Below are 18,455 nucleotides of genomic sequence, written 5' to 3'. Positions count from 1 at the left end.
TTTCTAGAAACTTCACACGGACTTACAGCTGACCCTTCCTTGGAAACAGGCAGCAAGACTCAGAGGAGATATTACTGCCTTGGGAGTCAGGAGAACGGGCTTCCATTTCTGGCTCCTAATGTGTCACATTACAAGTAAATCACCTCTTTTTTTTTACCTGTTTCTCCTGCCACTCTCAAATCCTCTCTCTGCTATTTAGAGTACAAGCTTCCCAGTGCAGGGACTGTCTCTTACTATGTATTTGCACATTGGGTTCTTGACTTCTTTGGGAGCTTTTAGGCATCATTATATTACAGATAATAATACATAATTACTGTAGAGAGCTGAATCATACTCTAAAAAGAAAAAGAAAATTTTAAATTGATAATAAAGAGGGAATGACATGATCTAGAGAGAGAAGGGATGTTGGCCACCATTTCTAATTCACTTCAAGAGAATAAATAAATGCTATCTCTTGCTTCTCATTGTGGAAAGTTAAATGAGAAGGAAACAAAACAGTAAAGAAAAAAGAGAAAGGCTGTGTCTGAAAGGCAGAAACTGATCTTGGGAGAGACACAGGCACAAGAAAGGTTAGAAAACCAAGATGAACCTTAACTGGTTTGAGAAGCAGGGAGAGGTCACAGATAGCGGATATGCTCATATCTCACAGCAGGAGTTTGGGAGCTGGCTCCAAACCTCATATTTAGGCAATGAAGATTTGAGGCTTGTGTGAAACAGGGAATTACAAAAGTGACTGGTTAGACGTGAACAGGAATTCTGATGAACAAAAAACTATGTATGATTTCTGGCTGATTTTGAAAGACTAACAATCCTATTTTGAAAGAAAACATAGAATAAAAGAAGATGATTCTGAATGTGTGACTTAGAGAACAATTTAATAAATAAGGAATATCAAAAGAAAGGAAATAATCAAGGATGCAGAAAGATAGTTATAACTATTGTACGGTATTATATAGCAGGAAGTTAAAAAATAAACAAAAAGTATGAAAGTGTCAGAAAACTGCAGGTCAGAGTCAGAAGTATGTGTAGTTTTGGCATGGGAGATGTAAAGTTAATGGTCATTTACAAAGAAATAATACACTTTCCTGAAATTATGCATGAAACAAACATGGGAAAAGGAGTATGGAAGTAGCCGTAGAAAGGGCTTGATTGGTTTGAGCAAAGGAAGTCACAACAAACATTAAGCACTTATCAAAGCGGTACCAGGCAGATCTGAACCTTTTTGTGGAGGGGTGGGGGGGTGGGAGGGTGGGTGTAAACAGTTATCAACAACCAGATGCATAGATGTGTCTTGTACTTAAGGTTAAACATAAATGGTTCTGGACTACTTTTTAGCCTCAATTTAAAATAATGAAAGCTTATTCTTGTTACAGATGGAAGTGAGATTTAGCTATTAAAATATAAACAAGCATCCTACTATTCTTGCTTTACCGTAGCATTTTCCTACAATATGAAATGCTGACTAGAGATCATATATCACTTATGTACAAGTGCTTCCCATCTAAAATGTAAACACAAAATATCCCAGACCCACTGATTTTCCCTCATACATAGCCAGGTACTAGGACATTGGTATTTGTTTGGGACTCGTCTTTGGCTTGGCTACTGGGGCCATAGATATGGAGTAGTGGCTCTGTCCATGTCAGGAATGGATACATCACATCCAGGACACAACTCGCATATTTTAAAAGGTGACTATAAATGAATGAATTACCTGAAATGGGAGCTGTGACTGATGGCTGTATAGGATAGGCCTGCTGAACGAATGGCTTTACACTGGAATAAATAGTTACACAAAAATCATACACCATGCCATCTACAGTAAATTCCATTACAGTCACATACACAGTTAATGAGCTCTACCCACAAACGTATCTCTTCCTTACATAGAATATTTAACGAACAATAAATAGTCAATAGCAAGAGACGGGGCATGAGAATTACACCCAACATGTTGAAGTGAGAAACTTGTCCACACTCGGTCATACAGTGGGAAACCTAACCTGCAGGCTGCAATTATTGCAGCAGACACGGATGGAGACTGCTTTACCTCCCAATAAATCCAGAGGACACTGAAGTACTGGGGCACAAAGACTCCTTCCCACGGACCTCAAGGAAATAAGGTGGGGACAACTTGAAAAACAAGGCTAGGAGTTGTTGCTTCAGAGACTGCTTCAGGGCTAAAAATGTGACACGATGATCGCCCGAAGGCTTCCCCTGTAAAGTGCTGTTGCTACCAAGGGGCAGTGACCCCATTGACCATTAACAGGTCGTCATCCGCCCTGCAGGAAAGTAAGTCCCCCTTCTCTCCAGTACTGCTTAGATATTTAAATGAGGGTGGAGGTATCTGTGCTGGAAACCTATTCACAGGCAAAACCTTATTAGTTGCTTCCCTGGCATCATCATTGCATGTGAAGAGAGAAAAAGGAGTGTGAGCATTAGGGATTTAGCCTCAGTTGTGAGGACTGCGATCCCCTACAACTTTTCAAATGTGAGTTCACATCACTGTAAGGCTCTTCCTTTCCCTGCAACTACTTTTCCCTTCTTTTTAGAAAAAAATCATAAATTATTGCCTCATTAATATCCTCTGGCAGCAAAGTGCACAAGCCAGCCCCATGTTGCATACAGAAAAAAATATTTTAATTTCGAGACTTACTCTTGCGAGGATCCAGGCTGCCCCGTTTGAATCATGCCCGGCCAAAACTGGAAGAGGAAAAACAAACAAACAGACTCACAATTGTTTTCTCTGTTGAAAGATTTTTGCTGTTTCTGAACAAGCATGATTCCTTTTGCAAAGGCAAGTGAAAGCATTAATCTATTCATTCAACCTTAGTTTTCTACTGAATAGTGTTAGAGAATATAGGGATTTTTTTGGGACTCAGCTAACAACTTACCCCAGGTGCCCCAGGAAATGTAGGACGGGGAATTCCTGGCAGGCCCAGCTTGTTGTGAATAGCAGTAGCTGAGACTATCTGAGCTGATGACATTGCTGCCATGTGCTGGAGTGCTTTGTCCTTTGCTGTCTGATCCTTTAATATGACAATTACATGGAGTCTTAAAACATTTGGCACAACAAACGATGTTAAATAACTGCAGCTACAAGCACACAACTAAAAACTTAAAAAGCCACACGGAAAATGCAAAAATAACAAACCATGCAGGAAAAAAAAATACAGCACAGAGGCTAACACTCAAACTACCTCAAGGCAAAACCTCCTCTCAGACATGCATGGTAGACCTGAATTCTCACAGTCTGCTCTGCCAACGTGCAGGAGGCTCTGGGAGAGCAAACTGCTGCCCACTTATTTTTTTGGGCAAATTCTGCTGATTTTAAATCACACTGGAGTAAACACAGTCTGCTGCTAAGGCTCTGCCTGCAGGACAGGGATCACTGAGATTTGAGCTCTATCATTTAGATCTAAGAGAAGTTTGCCTTTAGTATTACGTGGTAAAATGAGAACACAGAACTGCAACTGACTGTAAACAATGACAGACTTATCTTAATGCTTACAGGTTTAGACACATTTCAGAGTCTGTTTTACAACAAATATTTTAAGCATTAGATCACAAAAATTCAAATTATGTTTTAAATTTCGAATTGTGGTGCTTCACTAATATAAAGTGTTCCCAAAGAAAAACAGCCATAAAATTTCTGCTGTTTTCAAGCATATAGGAACAAGTTTAGGAAAAGATGGGTTGTTATTGATTACTTGTAATAGAGCTGCGCTCGGAGTCCTAGTCACTACCAATCATGTATGATCACAGAATAGAAAAGGAAAGCCTCTTAATGCAACAGGGTTAATTAAGTGGGTATTTTAGGTCAGGTAAAATAAGTAAACAACGGACTGTTACTATCTGGTAAAGTGCAGTTCCTCTTCTGGAAGTACTGGATTAATACGTGCTAATATTTAGGTACGTGACTTAGAATGAAGGAACACAAGCAATATTAAGCAAGGATTTTTTGGTTGTCTTGTTTTATTTTACAAGCAAAGTAGCAAGCATGCTGGCAAAAGATGCATGCTCTTATATACAGTATATGACTTTGAACATATGCTCCCTCTAAAGCTTATATGTAGTAGTACTATAGGTGAGCAGTTTTTCCTTTGAATAGCTCCTTTAGAAACAGCACAGGCTGAAAGTACAAGAAAAGCTAGCCAAAAATTCTGCCAAGCACAGCTAAGGTACGTAATACTTGGTGTAGTTAAAATACTTACCATGCTTGTTACCTGGATACAACAACAAACAGTTTATTAAAATGCTTGTGTAGAAAAGCAAATTTTTAGCAAAATAAGAACAAAATAGTAAAACACAAAGGAAGAGCAGCTTGCTCAACATTAAATACTAGGTTTAAACAAATGCATTATTTTTACCTAGGGACTGATTCATTAAAAGGAAAAAATAAAAAATCTACAAAACTCTGGGCGTAAATGATACCACCTCCCCGTGTGAAAATTGCAGACAGTGAGTGCGGGGGATCACTGCTGTGCTTGTTTCCCCGAGCTGGGACACAGGGGCCTCCATGGGCTTCAGCCTGGCGCCCGCTCACCCAGGAGAGCAGCAGGTGGAGCAGGGGAGCAGCTGCTGCCAGCAGTGTGCCCTCTGCACGTCACAAGGGGAGAGCCTCAAGCGCGATCTGCTTACAGCAGTAGTAAGATTGGCGGGCCCATGGGAGCTTCCTGCACAGCAGGGCAGGATGCTGCTTTCTGCCCTGTCTAAACCTCGGGAGCACCACGCTTCAGCTGATGATACATCTACGGAGCAACTTCTGTCCCGTTGCTATGTGTGATCAAAACATGGCGGCTTCGCCAACCTGTAGCCTCCCCTTCTATCACCGTCTCACTTGGTAAGGGCTGCATGTCAGCTCTGACCCTGCCTGCTGCTGGCACCCACCCCTGCCTGCCCCAGGATGGGAGGGTGTGCAGCAGAGGTTTGGCACAGGATGCTTTACCGACTGTCTTCAGATGCCTGCAGACCACGGGGCAATTTTTAGGTAGGCGTTAAGAGGTGGCAATGCCCTGAGATCCATGCAGCACTCCAAGGAAGCCAACCTCGCTACCATCCTGCATGGGCAGAAGGACCCTCTGTCATGAACACATGAGAAAGGGATGATAAAGGGCTTAAGGGATGTCGTTAAGCACTAACTGGCACAGACTATGGAGATACTAGCTCCATCAGGCCTTTCTGTATCTTTTCCCCTGTATTTTGTCATGTGAACTCCACACTTTCTTTTCACAGGAGCTGCAATGCTTAAACTGTCCTGTGAAGCTCTTATCCTCTAACTGCAGTAAGTCTGATGTGCCTTGACTTCAGAAACAGTGACACTGATTTGGGGAGGGAGGAAATATCTGCTGTTTTGTGATGTGAGAAGGGATGTTTCTCTCTTGGCAATTGCTGCTTTTCATCTAAGAATATTCTGCATTTTGTGATGGCCACTCATTCAGTCTTTTGATTACATTTTAGGAGGATGGAGAAAAATCAAAAATAGATAGGTGACTGCTTAGCAACACACCCCTTGCAGGAGGGCTAGTCTTCAGGAGTCTCACAGACTATTATAGAACTTCCCAGTGGTGACAAATCTGCCAGCTCTGCTGAACATCAAGATACTCAGTCAACATACATCAAAGGGAAGTTTCACCTTTCGTAGGCTTAGGAACCTATGCATAGTCAGAAGACCATTTTTCTAAAAGTAGTTTTAACTTACACTAAAATGTGGAAGAAATCAGTTCAAAATCAAATGCAAATGCTTAAAAGGTACTGACTTCTACTAGCACAAAGCACTTTCAGCTCCAGGAATGTTTTGTAGAGCTGGAAGGTGGTGGCCTGTGCTTGTATAATAAGGCAGACTTCACAGGCTTCAGAAAGAAATGGGAAAACCACATTTTGAAGCTGTTTATTTGAACTGAAATATCAGCTTGTCTGTGACTTAAAAAAACAAATATACCGGGCTTTTTTTTATGCTCTAGTGGAGAGTGCAAGTAACCAGCAGGGAATGACTTTCCACCTATCACTGCAATGTGCCGCTTCTGGAATGAAACTTGGTAACTGATTAATAACACACAATGGTATTACATCACAGTTTAGGCGGCAAGAGAAGTAATATATCCAATTAAAACGGCAGGGGTAATTTAAACAGGCAGATTACAGTAATTACCCAGGTTGGAATTTGGCCAGGACAAATGGGTTAACACCCCTACTCTAGACAGGAACGTTGTGGGATTTTCAATGACCGCAAATAGTTAAGACTTTGATTTCCTATCTTGTCCGAGACAGAAAGGATTTGGTTTTGCTCGCTTGTGCTGCTGTGTGAAGCTGGAATTAATCTTTTCTGGTCAGTGAGTTTTATTCTGCTGTACGTAAAATAAGGTTGGTCCCATGTGCTGCAGAGTACCATGATGATGTTTGGCAGGGGCTGTGACGGGACAATATCTCCCATTGAATTATTAAATCTTGCTGGGGCTTAAGGTATTCCTTGGATAGGTCCCATCTGGCCCTGCCCTGGCTTGACCCTACTTAATTTATGAGCTCTGATGGGATTGCTGCTGCCCAGGAATGACGCTGTAGTAAGTAACAGGCTGCACTCTTCAACTGCTGTCTTCCTCTCTCCTTATAAAAGTCTTCTGTGCTGTGGTACGTAACTGGTGATGTTACTGAGACGGATTTACAGTGCAATCAATGAAAATCTGGAGTAGTTTCACTAAATCCCTAAAAGTCATCACTGTAATGGAGATCAGGATCTGCCTCTTGTTTTAGCCAACTGCTTCTGGCTACAGTTGCAAACGCTTTGTTTTTGCAAGGGGTAAGCGCTAAGAACCTAATGGAAGAAGACTATATAACTTTTAATGAATCAGGCCCTTGAGTTTTACTTTTCACCCATTAGTTTTGGAATGTAAAATACATAGTTAAATTAGGTAGAAATAATACTCCAGTATCATCCAATTATAATTCTTAATATCCATAACAGCCCCATGTGAAACAAGAGTTCTACATGACAAGCACAAAGGGATTTATGCTTGACTTTCCTTTAATCCAACATAAACAGTAGAATAATTCAATCAATCAGTTCAAACTAGTTCCGCAGCAAAAAATAAAAACTGTTAGCCTAGAAGGATAAATAGGGCTTTGAATACCATGTTGTCTATGGCTTTGGAAAAAAAATTAAGACAGTCTGAGGAAAATTATGCACAACAGAACACAATTCAAGCAGGCCTAAAACCTGTATGAATATTTAAAATAAAAAACTTTTGTAAGGAGAAAAATATGACATAAGAGAAGAAAAAACAATTGGCTCACAAAATTGATATTACAGTAACACTAACATAAAATAGTTTCCTAGTAAGCAATTTTGCAGATGTTATTTCTGCTCAGATCTTGTATTGATTCAAATAACCTTTGCAATAATTAGCTGTAGCTCAAAAAAAAAATAAACAAATCATGAAAATATACAATTGTTCTGGACAAAAGATAGAGAGCACTTCAGTGTTTCTAGCCCTGATCTCCAATTTGCTTATTATTAGAGAAGACAGGAGTAAATACAAAAGCTGGCTATTTCAGCCAGGCAATAGCTAATGCCAAGAAGAGAATGCGCATTCAAAGCTGTCCCAACTTGCTGCCTAATGAGTAGCAATTAATCCATCTTATTGTATTTCAAAATGCTGAAGACTCCATTCACATCAAAGGGAATTTTTCAAGGCTTTTATCATTGTTCATTTAAAAAGTATAGAGCTATCTTTAGCATTTTATAATTGACAACAATATTTTCTTTTTATCCCTCAATGTGGAATGTAGAATAATGGATTTTAAAACAGGTAATATGTGTGAACTGCAGGCATTTTAATGTTTCTTTTTGTCTCTGTCTAATTAATCTTGCACTATGAAAAAAAATATCTGAAATGAAAGTCTAAGATAGTTGTATATCCTGCTGTGAAGACCTTTACTCTTTGTTTAGGCACAACTTCCAATACATCTTTTCTCCTGAAGGTAATTTTGGCACCCTGTCAGTGCAGAGGTGGGAAATGCTGCAACCTAACACTACAGACTGGTGTATTTGACATGGAAAAACATTAGAAAGTAAAAATTCTGCCTTGCCTTCTCCAGTCTCCACATGAGAGGAAATGTCATGAAGAGGAGTTGCCTTTCAGGTCTGTCTCTTAAGACTGCTTTATCCCAGCCTCTCTTTCCTTTTTCATGAAGTGAAATTTCTCTAACCTCAGGAAGATTTTAATAACCTCAGAAAATCAAGATAAAATCTTTAAAGCAGGAGTGTTTTGCTGTTGTAAAAGAAATTAAAATGTACAACATCCCTGGAAGGGCTGATGAGACATTCTCAATTGGTGGTCCTGAAATGCAACAACAGCATTTACTTGTAAAACTTCTCTTTCTTGCAGGCTAAGGATCTATCCACCTGGAGCACCTCTAGGCACTTGTCCTCAAAGAAAAGGGACTTCAATGGACCAAGCAAACTTGATAACATACAGGCAAGTTTTCAACTGTTAGTTAAGCTTCAGTCATATTCTACCCAATGACATGGATAGATAAATTCAATGCCATGAAGATAGCTCTGAAATCTTTCCACCCATTTGGATTTTTGCAGAATATAACCACAAGAAAATTTGCCAAGTCTTCTCCTTTCCATGAGCAGGGTTCAGATCAATGCAGGAAAGAAAGATTTCTTGGCCTAAACTAAACCCAGCAGGTATTTGGAAAAAAAGACTTAACTAGTTATATCCTTCGTCAAAGTAAAAGACCAGGGACTGTGGTCAATGAGATGGATTGGCTGTATCCAGAAAGATCAATAAGAAATGGTATTACAAGGAAAACTGCTAGCAAATGACATCAGCTGGGGAACAAGGGACTCTGAGCCATGCCCCTGCAAACCTCAAATCCCTGATCATAATTATTTCAGCAAAAGCAGCACCAGCACCCAGGGAACCTTCTCTGCAGTAACCTTCCCTGTGTACATGTGGGAGGTGTACAGAGGTGGGAGGTCTGGTGGCAAGAGAAAGAAACACAGAAGATAGAGATGTCCTCAGCTCAGAGCTGACTGAACTCATAGTTACTGGCATGAAGAATCTCTAGATTTTGTCCACAGGGTGCTTTCCCCTCATGCTGTAGGTGGGAAATCTGACAATCTGACATCAAGTGCATATGTTATTTTCAGTAGTAGTTGTTTTCCTGGAAGCCACCAATCAAGGGTTTTACAGAGTAATTGTAAGAGATAGCTCACTGCTAAAATGGTGAGAGTGGCCCAGGTCAGAAGCAGTTGTTCCCCTTGGCTATCTTCTTCCTGGTTTTCCCTTTGCTAGGAAATGCTGGCAGCACTACTCCAGGAGGATGAGAGCCCATCACCTTCCAGGGGGAGGGGTTGATGGGGCAGTCTGGGCTGCTGTCAAAGTGGTCCCCGATGAAACAGTGAGAATATGCAGATGCCAACATGTATTCACCTTGACTTCATTTCACATCAGTGATGTCCTTCTCAGGCAGTTTTCAAAGGACTTCGGAAAATATGGATAGTTCAATACAGGAATAATGAGAAAACTATAGGCAGTGGTGCTATATAAAATGTTTGGAGTAATGAGGTTCCTTCTCAAGTCCAAAACTAGCAGCTTCTCCCAATTACAGTGAGTACTTGCGGCTCCTAGGAAGAAAAAAGTGAGGGCTATCTTCCTGATAAGGTAGCTCCTTTACAGCACCTTCTTGCATGTAAGTTTCAGTTCTTCCATTTAGGGAAAAAATGGAGGAGGCTGCAACTTCTCTGGAAGTGTCCCATGCAAGAGGGTAGATGCCATGCCATGGCACCTCATTCATTGAGACCAAGAACAGCAAGAAAAAGAGTAAGGAGATGGGGAGAACCTGTCTCCCTTGCCATTTCTGGGCACTTCTCAGGCCAAGGATCCTAGAGGAGTTGCATGGGCTGTGTTGGGACTCCTGGGGCAGCTAAATTGCGGGGGCAGGATGACTACCTGGAGGCAGCAGGGACAGGATGAACTGCCTAAGACCCACTGGACAGAAGGATGGGCTGAAGGACATGGCAGTGTTTGCCACTGGTGATTCCTGAAGAGCGGCAAGTTCAGGGGCTGGCAAACCTCTCACTAGCATGCTCTCCGTACCCACGGAGCAGCTGTTGAAGCAAACACCTTCTGTAGAGTAGCAGGGACGTGGATATGGGAGACTCTTGATGAATCAATACATTTTTTGCATCAAATCGGCGGCTTCCCTATTCTCTGCTCAGCTTTGGGAGCACTGCAACCCACTGAGGGGTGGGAAGTGGCAGCAGCATTGGAATGTCTTATGAAATACCTTGTTGCCCTAACATATCTTTCCTTCTTCAGGCAACTCCTCAAAATGAAAAATCCCTCTGGATCGTTATTTACTCCAAATGCCATCTAGGCTAGATGTCTCAAATATAACCTAACAAGAGGTTAGCTAGCTGCTTTCTCCTTTGGAAAGCTTCAGTAAAAGTCGGATAGCAGGTGCAGCAATTAAGAATTTTGTTTATTTATTTTTTGCTTTAAAAATGTCTTCATATTTTATTTTTGGCATTGAGAAAAGGAAATATTTTAAACGAGCAAATCCAAAAATTTTGTTAGGCTTCTAAGCCTGCATTTTGGTATCTAGGTGGGTTTCCTGATTTTTGTAGCCGTGAGTGCTCAACAGTCCTATAAAACGCCCTGAGAGCTGCTGGTGCTGAGCACGTCTGAAAGTAAGGCAGCTTACTCACGTACTTAATTTTAGGCATCAAGGATTGACAATTTAAGCTTAAAATGCTACATATCTCTGTAGTATTGCACCCTTGGTTAAAAAGCAGTATGTTTAGGTTGTCTTAGTTGTTCTTTACAAACCCCAACTGCTCAGCCAGTGCAGCTAAAAAGCCAGCCACCAACAGCCATACAAGCTTGCCAGCATGCTGCCCACTGCGGACAAAAAACCCAGTGCTTCTGTCAAGAAGGCCTATTACACAGCCAGGCTGTTATTTATACACTGCAGTTTCAGGATTGTGGTAAGCATCTGCAGTGCTCACCACTTAGCATTGTGAAATTACTTTCTGAAACATTTTTCCTTTTCAGCTAGAACAAAAACATGATTTGTTCTCATCTGAGGAAAAAAAATCAAAAAAAGAAAAAAGGAGGGAAGTAAAAGATTTACAAGTTCCTTTGCTTTTTAATAAAAAGAAAAAAAAATCTACAGCAAAAATTGCAAAACACCCTCTTCCACTTTTAAGTAGTATGAAAACAAAATGAGTCCCAGGGTCTCCACTGGAAAACTTGAAAAAACAAGCAATCCAAGAAATCCCCATTAAACATTTCCAAGAGTTTCTTTATAGTCTTAGAATATACTTCATGGAAACCAGGAAAAATGGGGACGTGTACATTTCATTATGTCAGATTAAGTAAACACACTTAGTTGTCCCTGAACAGGGCTCTGACTGAGGCTCTCCAAGGATTAGATGCCAATATTTTACTTTAAAAAAAAAATTAAAAGAAAATCAGAGAATCTTGTAAATAGTATGTAACTTCAGGTAATACTAGATTGTACTCCAGTAACACCTTGTAGCTAGAGCAATCGGGATAAGCTGTGCTCTCTGGTACAGTGTATTTAAGTATTCTTGATAGTATTTCAAAAGCAGAGAAAAAACATTTGGGAATGGAAAAAAATTACCCCAATTATCTCTCAGGAAAAAAAAAAAAAAAAAAAAGAAAAAAGGAAAAAGCATCTACACAACTGCTTAAAAACCATGTGTATTTAAATACACCCCTAGCACTCAACTGTTAAAAAACAAAACCAAAAAATAAACTAACAGGTTAAAAATCAGGTTTAGGTGCTGAGGTGTTACAAAGAGTAGCTCACTTTGCATCTGGACAGTGTTAAAACAATGTTTTTAATGTGAATGCTAGTGCAGAAATTGGAGATTAAACACAAAGAGACACAGACAGCTACCACATGCAGGAAAACGAGGTTACAGGCACGGCAGCACCAGGCGCTCGTCCATCACCGCGGGGAGGAGGAAGGGACAGGCATAGCAACCACAAGCCCAAAAGCAGAAAAGCGCATACCTTCAGCTTGGAATGAAAATCACGAGATTTCCTTCTGGCAAGAACCTGAATGTGACTAGACACCTGCAGGGTAGGGGAAGGGAGGAAACAAAGGAAAAGCCTGTAACCATGGAGATGAAAAGCCCCCTACAACTGGGCAAGCCAAACGTACCTTAATGGCGGCTTGAATTTCTCGAACTTTCTTTCTTGCTAAGACCTGTATGTGACTAGACACCTACATTGTTCAGGTTTATAGGGAAAAAAAAAGAAAAAAGAAAAAAGAAAAAACAAAAAGCAAATCAAATTTAAAATATCTATTTTTGTCTTTAAAAAAAAAAAAAAAAAAAAAAAAAAAAAAAAAAAAAAAAAGCTTTTCTGAGGGGATTCAGTTATTTGCATCTTTGCATCTTCAGTAAGCTTAAAGATACCACATTCCCAGCCAGATACCAAGCTCTTAGTACCGAGGCTTAACAGTACAGGTCATCACTGCAGTGATTTCATTAAGGGAAAAAAAAAGTGGAACCCACCAGGTTGTGCACTCAGCTACAAGAGAGAAGACACAGTTTGCAGCTGGCTGCAGCCCACATGCTTTGGGACTGACCCCATCCACAGCCCGGTCCTGCATTCTGGTGCAGGGAGCCCACAGGGTTTCCCCCCATCTGCCAGGGCTGCAGACACCCACCCTGACCTCCTGACACTAGGCTGGAGACATTAGGGCAGTGAGAAGTCTCATCCGTTAGTTAAGCTGGTGCTCTGCAGTTCCAACAAGGAGCCTCAGGCTGTGTTTTGGCCCCACTGCTGTGCCCCAAGTTCTGGACCAAATGGTAAAATATTGACACAATACAGGTCCCAGAATCTGTTCTGCCTTTCTCTGCAATCTCAGCATCAAGTCCACCTGCAAAACACTCACGTAAGCAGAGACCAGTAACTTGGCACCAGTTCAAGCAATGTCCAGGTTTGGCCCACTGTCATTACGCTTTGCGTTTTGATAAGAAATGTGTACAAAGTCAGTCCTGCACAAGATGTTATGGGCCAGAAGTTATTGCCTGTGCAGTGAAGGGTCTGGGCCCTGACTGACATTACTGTTTACTCAGGCACGTGCTGAAATCCATGATATTGATGCTGAGGGTTTAATGATGCTGTCCAGCATTGCTCAATACTGCTCAGCATCCTGCAGACCTGTGTGAAGGTTTAAAAACTGCTAAAGAGAAATCTTTTATTCTTATTTGTCCCAGGGCATACCATACCAGGTGGTGTGCAATTTTCCTAAGTTACAATTCCTGTCTGGGAAAGAACACAAGCAAAAGAAAAGGAGAAACAAAGCTTCATTTCCTCCCTCTGTAAGTCTATTCCATGACAATAGCACACAAACACACACAAAAAAAAAAAGCCTGTATTTTTAGTAGAGAAGCAAATAATAATACATAAATGAGCATGGCTCCTGAAGGACACTTTCAGGGACTTCTTCAGGAAACAGCTCAGGAACCACTCTGCAGTAATTCAGTGTTATACTATTACTTAATAAGCAATTTTGTAGTCAAACACGTAGACCAAGTTTTGACACGTGTTCGCTTGTTTTGCTTTCAGTGGGATATTAGTGGTGTTAAAGGTTATACAGGAAGCACAATCATAACATTTAATTGCTCAGTTGAAACTCAGATATAATGACAACTGAACTTTTCTAGACAATTGTCAAAAGTGATTTATGAAAAATTACAGAGGGACATATAAGTATGGAGGCAGAACATCACTATATGTAAGCCATCACAACCCTCTTGGCTTCACTGTGGCTCTACCAGCATATACTGGCCAAACATCTAGCCCACATAGTATGTGTTTCTACTTCTGATGCAATTTTAAGATCTCCAGTGTAGCCCCCGACCAGCAGAGTTCACATGGGCTTAACAGGGTAGAACTTGCAACTTTTGTCTTTTGTTTCAGATTTCTTTGCCAATCTTTTGTTTATTCCCTCTCCACGCACTACAGTTTCTCTCTTTTCTCATGGCTTTCTTCATCCCTCGTACATGTTTTCTTCCCAATTTACAAAGGACACCACCCAGGGCAAAATATCACCCAGCTCAAAATGCTTTGAATACGAGCGTTGGCAGCAGGCCATCCTTATGTGTGCTGACTCAGCGTCACCTTTCTCTGCATTACAAAACACGTGTAGCATGCAAGCATATGAGTCTCTGCCTTCCCCTTCATCACTCACATGGAGGTGGAGGAGGGGAATCTCGCACTTCACATTAGAGAAAGCAAGGGGACTCTGCAATTTGCGAAGCATTTTGAAACAGCGCAAGGGTTTAGTAACCACCACCAGAGCATGTGCCTTCTGTAAGGCTGCTGATCACCATGGATATTATAAATTAAAGGATTTAGTCATATAAGTTAATGGTTATGTGATAATCATCTGAAGAAGACTTAAGACTGGTTAGAGGTTTATTCTGAATTGTTGAATGAAATCTTACCATGGTCACAGACCAGGAGCCTGAAGGCTCTTAGGGTATTTTTTTTTTAATTATTATTTCATCCTTTAGCAAGTACTGTCCATGAGCTGAGAGTATGATTAGGATCAGTCCTCCTACTTTTTATTCATTTGCCTTTCATATCCAAGAATCATAAATGTTAAAATATGGGTGAATTGGCTGAACATTTAGAAGCTCCATTATTCACCACCTCACAATAATGATTCCATTGTGTAATTGTCCATATAGAGAAATAAGGCACAATGCTTTATGCTTCTACTTTTACTTTTGATTTTTTTTCCCCAAATACAGGGGATAATATCTTCATGTACACATAGACTAATAAAAAATGCACCTCCAACTGTCAAGGAAATGATGCACAACACAGAAATTTGGAGTTTTAAATATATGTCTTAAAAGCATATATTAAATCAGAACAGTGAAGTCAACACATCATCTCATCAGAGCTGAAGCACAGACAGCCACTGCAGCCAAAATGCCATGTTTTGTCATTCACTGACATGCATACTTCCCCACCGGGTTATTTTACCTGCTTCCTGGTTCGTGTCTTCCCTGTTCTAAGTTTGATGTATCTGGCTATCAATTCATTCCTACCTGAAACAAAGAAAAATGCATGGTAAGAGACAAGCAGCACCACACCATCAAAATATTGGTATTGAAGTCCTGCAGCTGTTCACAGGCAGAGAGGCAACACCTTGGCCAGTGTCCAGGCTGGTCTCAGGCTGGAGACACTCCCATCCTGGGGGCTGACAAGATGTTTGGGCTCCCCTAGTTTAGCTTCTGACTACACCAGGTGTATGATTCTTCAATCATACATTATGCTACTTAATACAAACTAACATTTTCTTTACAAGTAATTTCCTTCCTCTATACTGCTGACATGGAAGATAACAGTTTTATGTGGTGCCCTGTTTATTTTCACTGCATATTATGTTACTTCTCCATATGTTGTAATAACTTAAATATACTTGTTCAACAAGTCCTAAGTTATGAAGCTATTTATGAAGCATTCAGCACAGGGGAGAAGCATCAAAAATGAGAAAACTGATTTAGCAGCAAGCTGAAAATGGGAAGGCTAAGAAAATAACTTGTTACCCACCAAGTTATTTTGAAGTGGATGAGTACATAGCTGGGGACTGCAGAAAGACACTAGACCAGCCAGAGGCTCAAACTCGAAAGGGTCTGATGTTGTGAGGGACTAACATGAAGTTTTAATGAAGCATGCCTGCTTCTGAATGGTATATTGTTGACTGGAAGACTGAACACAATTTGTTTAACTAGACCGTCATTTTCCTTTTTTCTTCCATTTCATTTTGTCTCCCTCTCTGAACTTTATTTTACACCCTTCGTATAACGTCCAATGGCTCTTGTCTCTTCTACATATTCTTTGTAAAATGTGTACTAGAATAAGAAAGATCAATGTGTCTCAGATCTGAGCTGTGTTTCCTCCAAGTCCCTTTTTGTTTGCCTGGATCGTGTGTCAGGCTTCTCACAATGTGCCATGGTAATGGTGGTGTGAGGCTGTTCAGCAGGCCTCTTCAGGACAAAATTCAAGAGGTACATTTTGCACGAGCACACTAATAAACAACCAACATTTCTGCACACAAATGAGGGTTTTCTGCATGCAAAAGGAGCAGCTAGTTGCCTAGCTTCACAAAAAGACCTTGTCTTCTGCCTGGACAACAGTCCTGCAGTGTGTGGTGCCAAGAAGGTACCTGTCCCCACATGGAGTCATGGGCTTCATGTTCATGAGGTGAAACTCACGTAATACTCAGCTTCTGTATCTCAGTATTCTCAAACTTTCATTATCATCATCATCCAAATAGTTCACTTCAAACAAGGAAGAACAAATCTGTAGAGAATTGAAACACTGCTTTACCCTTTACAACAAATCCCTGCAAAAGCGGGAACAGCAGCACTTCTAGGACCAACAACTGAGTACAGACAACTGATAACAACTACACTTATTTCATGGAGGTATTAGGATGAGACCGATTTTGACTCCTGCTGCTTCTGAGGCCTAATGTCCACTGTGAGTGAATTTTCATACATATGGCTATCCCCCTGCGTTCCTGTGCAATAACAGCAGCTACCCCATAGTGGCACGACTGCATTTTCACTTGCAGGTGAGCACATGAACAAATGAAACTGCTTTACCCTTCATCAGTATTAAATGGGAAAGTAGAACTTTCCCATTTAATGGGAAAGTGTCAGACAGTTCGGAAAATGGAACTGAGGGAGACATTGAGAGCCTGAGAACTCAGCACAAGACAGAAGAGGAAACAACAAGCCATGATGACACATAATACTAAACAAGCTTTGGGCAAGAGTTTTACAAAATCTTTTGGCAGAGGCTTGGTATTTTTCATGACTCTATACTGTCCCTTAAGGTCATCCTTATCAGCAGCTGGTGACTTTGAAAGGCCAGTGACTCTAAAAGGTGATGTAAAGAATGTGTTGGCATCTCCATCCCCCAGTCTGCACTGACCATGTTTGGGATACAGTCACAGCACAGGTCACTCCAGCCATCCCTACCCGTTAAGGCAGGCCTGTGCAGCCCTCAGCTGCAGCCAAGGCAGGAAGAGTTAAACCTTCTCATGGCTTCACAGTGTTCTTCCAAGTCAAGAGAGCTAAAAAATCTGTTTTTAAAAGAAGGCTCAGAATCTCAGGAAGCCACTTAACAGGAAAACAGTTTTATAAAAAACACCAAGCACTGAAAGTCTAGACTGTATTATTCAAAATATCAGTCAAGTGCTGTCTCCAGTTGAGCCCCCAGTCCATCCATGAAGTGCTCTCACTTGAATTGAGAGGGGTTTTTACCAGCCACTCTCCAGCCTGGCAGGGGTATGACTAACAAGATTATGGTTTTGCAAAATGATGTCTTCCCTTAAGGTGAGGTCTAGCTGGAGCTCAGCTCAAGAAGAGTCAACATGGCATGGAATAATGTGTCAAGGAGGAGGAGCTCTACAAGAAACCATGCAAAGTGACCAAGGCAACAGCTTTGTTTTCCTTACAGCCATGTTTGCAACACAGAAAAGAAATATGCACCCAGCATAGCCAGAGCAGAAGATATTCAGGCCTCACAAGGCTCAATAAATATCTTCTGCCTAGCCAGAATGATCTGAAAAGACAAAATACCTGTTCTGGACCACCAAAAAGCCATAAACACAAACATAAGACACTAATATAAGCACTGCCTGAGATATACAAGGTAGAGATGTCCCCTGCTAAAAGCTTACAGCCTTTATCTTATCTACCAAACACTGATGCTCTTCTTTACCAGCTGGGACAGATACTAACAGGAAAGATCTTATCTCCAGACCTACCAAGACATAGAGAGGATTTTAGAGAAAGGAATCATGGAATCACAGAATTGTAGGGGTTGGAAGGAACCTCGAGAGATCATCAGGTCCAACCCCCTGCCAAAGCCGGTTCCGTAGAGCAGGTTGCCCAGGTAGGCGTCCAGACAAGCCTTGATTATCTCCAGAGAAGGAGACCCCACAACCTCCCTGGACAGCCTGTCCCAGTGCTCCGTCACCCTTACCATGAAGAAGTTCTTTTGCACGTTGGTGCAGGAACTTCCTGTGATCCTGTGATTTTGTGGCCATTGCCCCTTGGTCTGTCCCCACAAACCACTTAAAAGAGGTTGGCCAAATCCCTCTGTCTCCCACACCTCAGGTATTTATACACATTGATGAGATCTCCTCTCAGTCTTCTTTTCTCCAGGCTGAACAGACCCAGGTCTCTCAGCCGTTCCTCACAGGGAAGATGCTCCTGGCCCCATATTATCTTTGTGGCAATCCACAGGACTCTTTCCAGTAGATCCCTGTCTTTTTTATACTGGGGAGCCCAGAACTGGACACAGAAAGGAAGGCTGAATAATCCTAAAAACACTCTCCTTTTCTTGGCAATGAGAATTGTCTGAAACAAAAGAGGTACA

At 41.2% G+C, this 18,455-nt stretch overlaps 1 protein-coding gene across 7 annotated transcripts in view; it reads right to left on the bottom strand.

The window, feature by feature from the left end:
- Nucleotides 1-18,455, bottom strand: part of TEAD1 (TEA domain transcription factor 1) — a 160,509-nt gene that overhangs the window by 33,150 nt on the left and 108,904 nt on the right. The window contains exons 4-10 of one of the 7 annotated variants that reach the window (XM_082761491.1): nt 15,045-15,109; nt 12,202-12,264; nt 12,051-12,113; nt 4,215-4,226; nt 2,895-3,029; nt 2,657-2,703; nt 1,715-1,776 (exon numbers count right to left, since the gene is read on the bottom strand). In XM_082761491.1, coding sequence (XP_082617617.1) covers nt 1,715-1,776; nt 2,657-2,703; nt 2,895-3,029; nt 4,215-4,226; nt 12,051-12,113; nt 12,202-12,264; nt 15,045-15,109 — 447 coding nt within the window. The remainder of the gene's footprint in view (nt 1-1,714; nt 1,777-2,656; nt 2,704-2,894; nt 3,030-4,214; nt 4,227-12,050; nt 12,114-12,201; nt 12,265-15,044; nt 15,110-18,455) is intronic. The other 6 variants (XM_082761492.1, XM_082761494.1, XM_082761493.1 and 3 more) reach the window with 6 other exon arrangements.

The sequence above is a fragment of the Aythya marila genome, assembly GCF_965140915.1.
Source record: "Aythya marila genome assembly, chromosome: 5".
Taxonomy (NCBI): Eukaryota; Metazoa; Chordata; class Aves; order Anseriformes; family Anatidae; genus Aythya; species Aythya marila.
The sequence above is the reverse complement of the archived record's forward strand: the minus strand, read 5'-3'. Positions and strand labels throughout refer to the sequence as shown.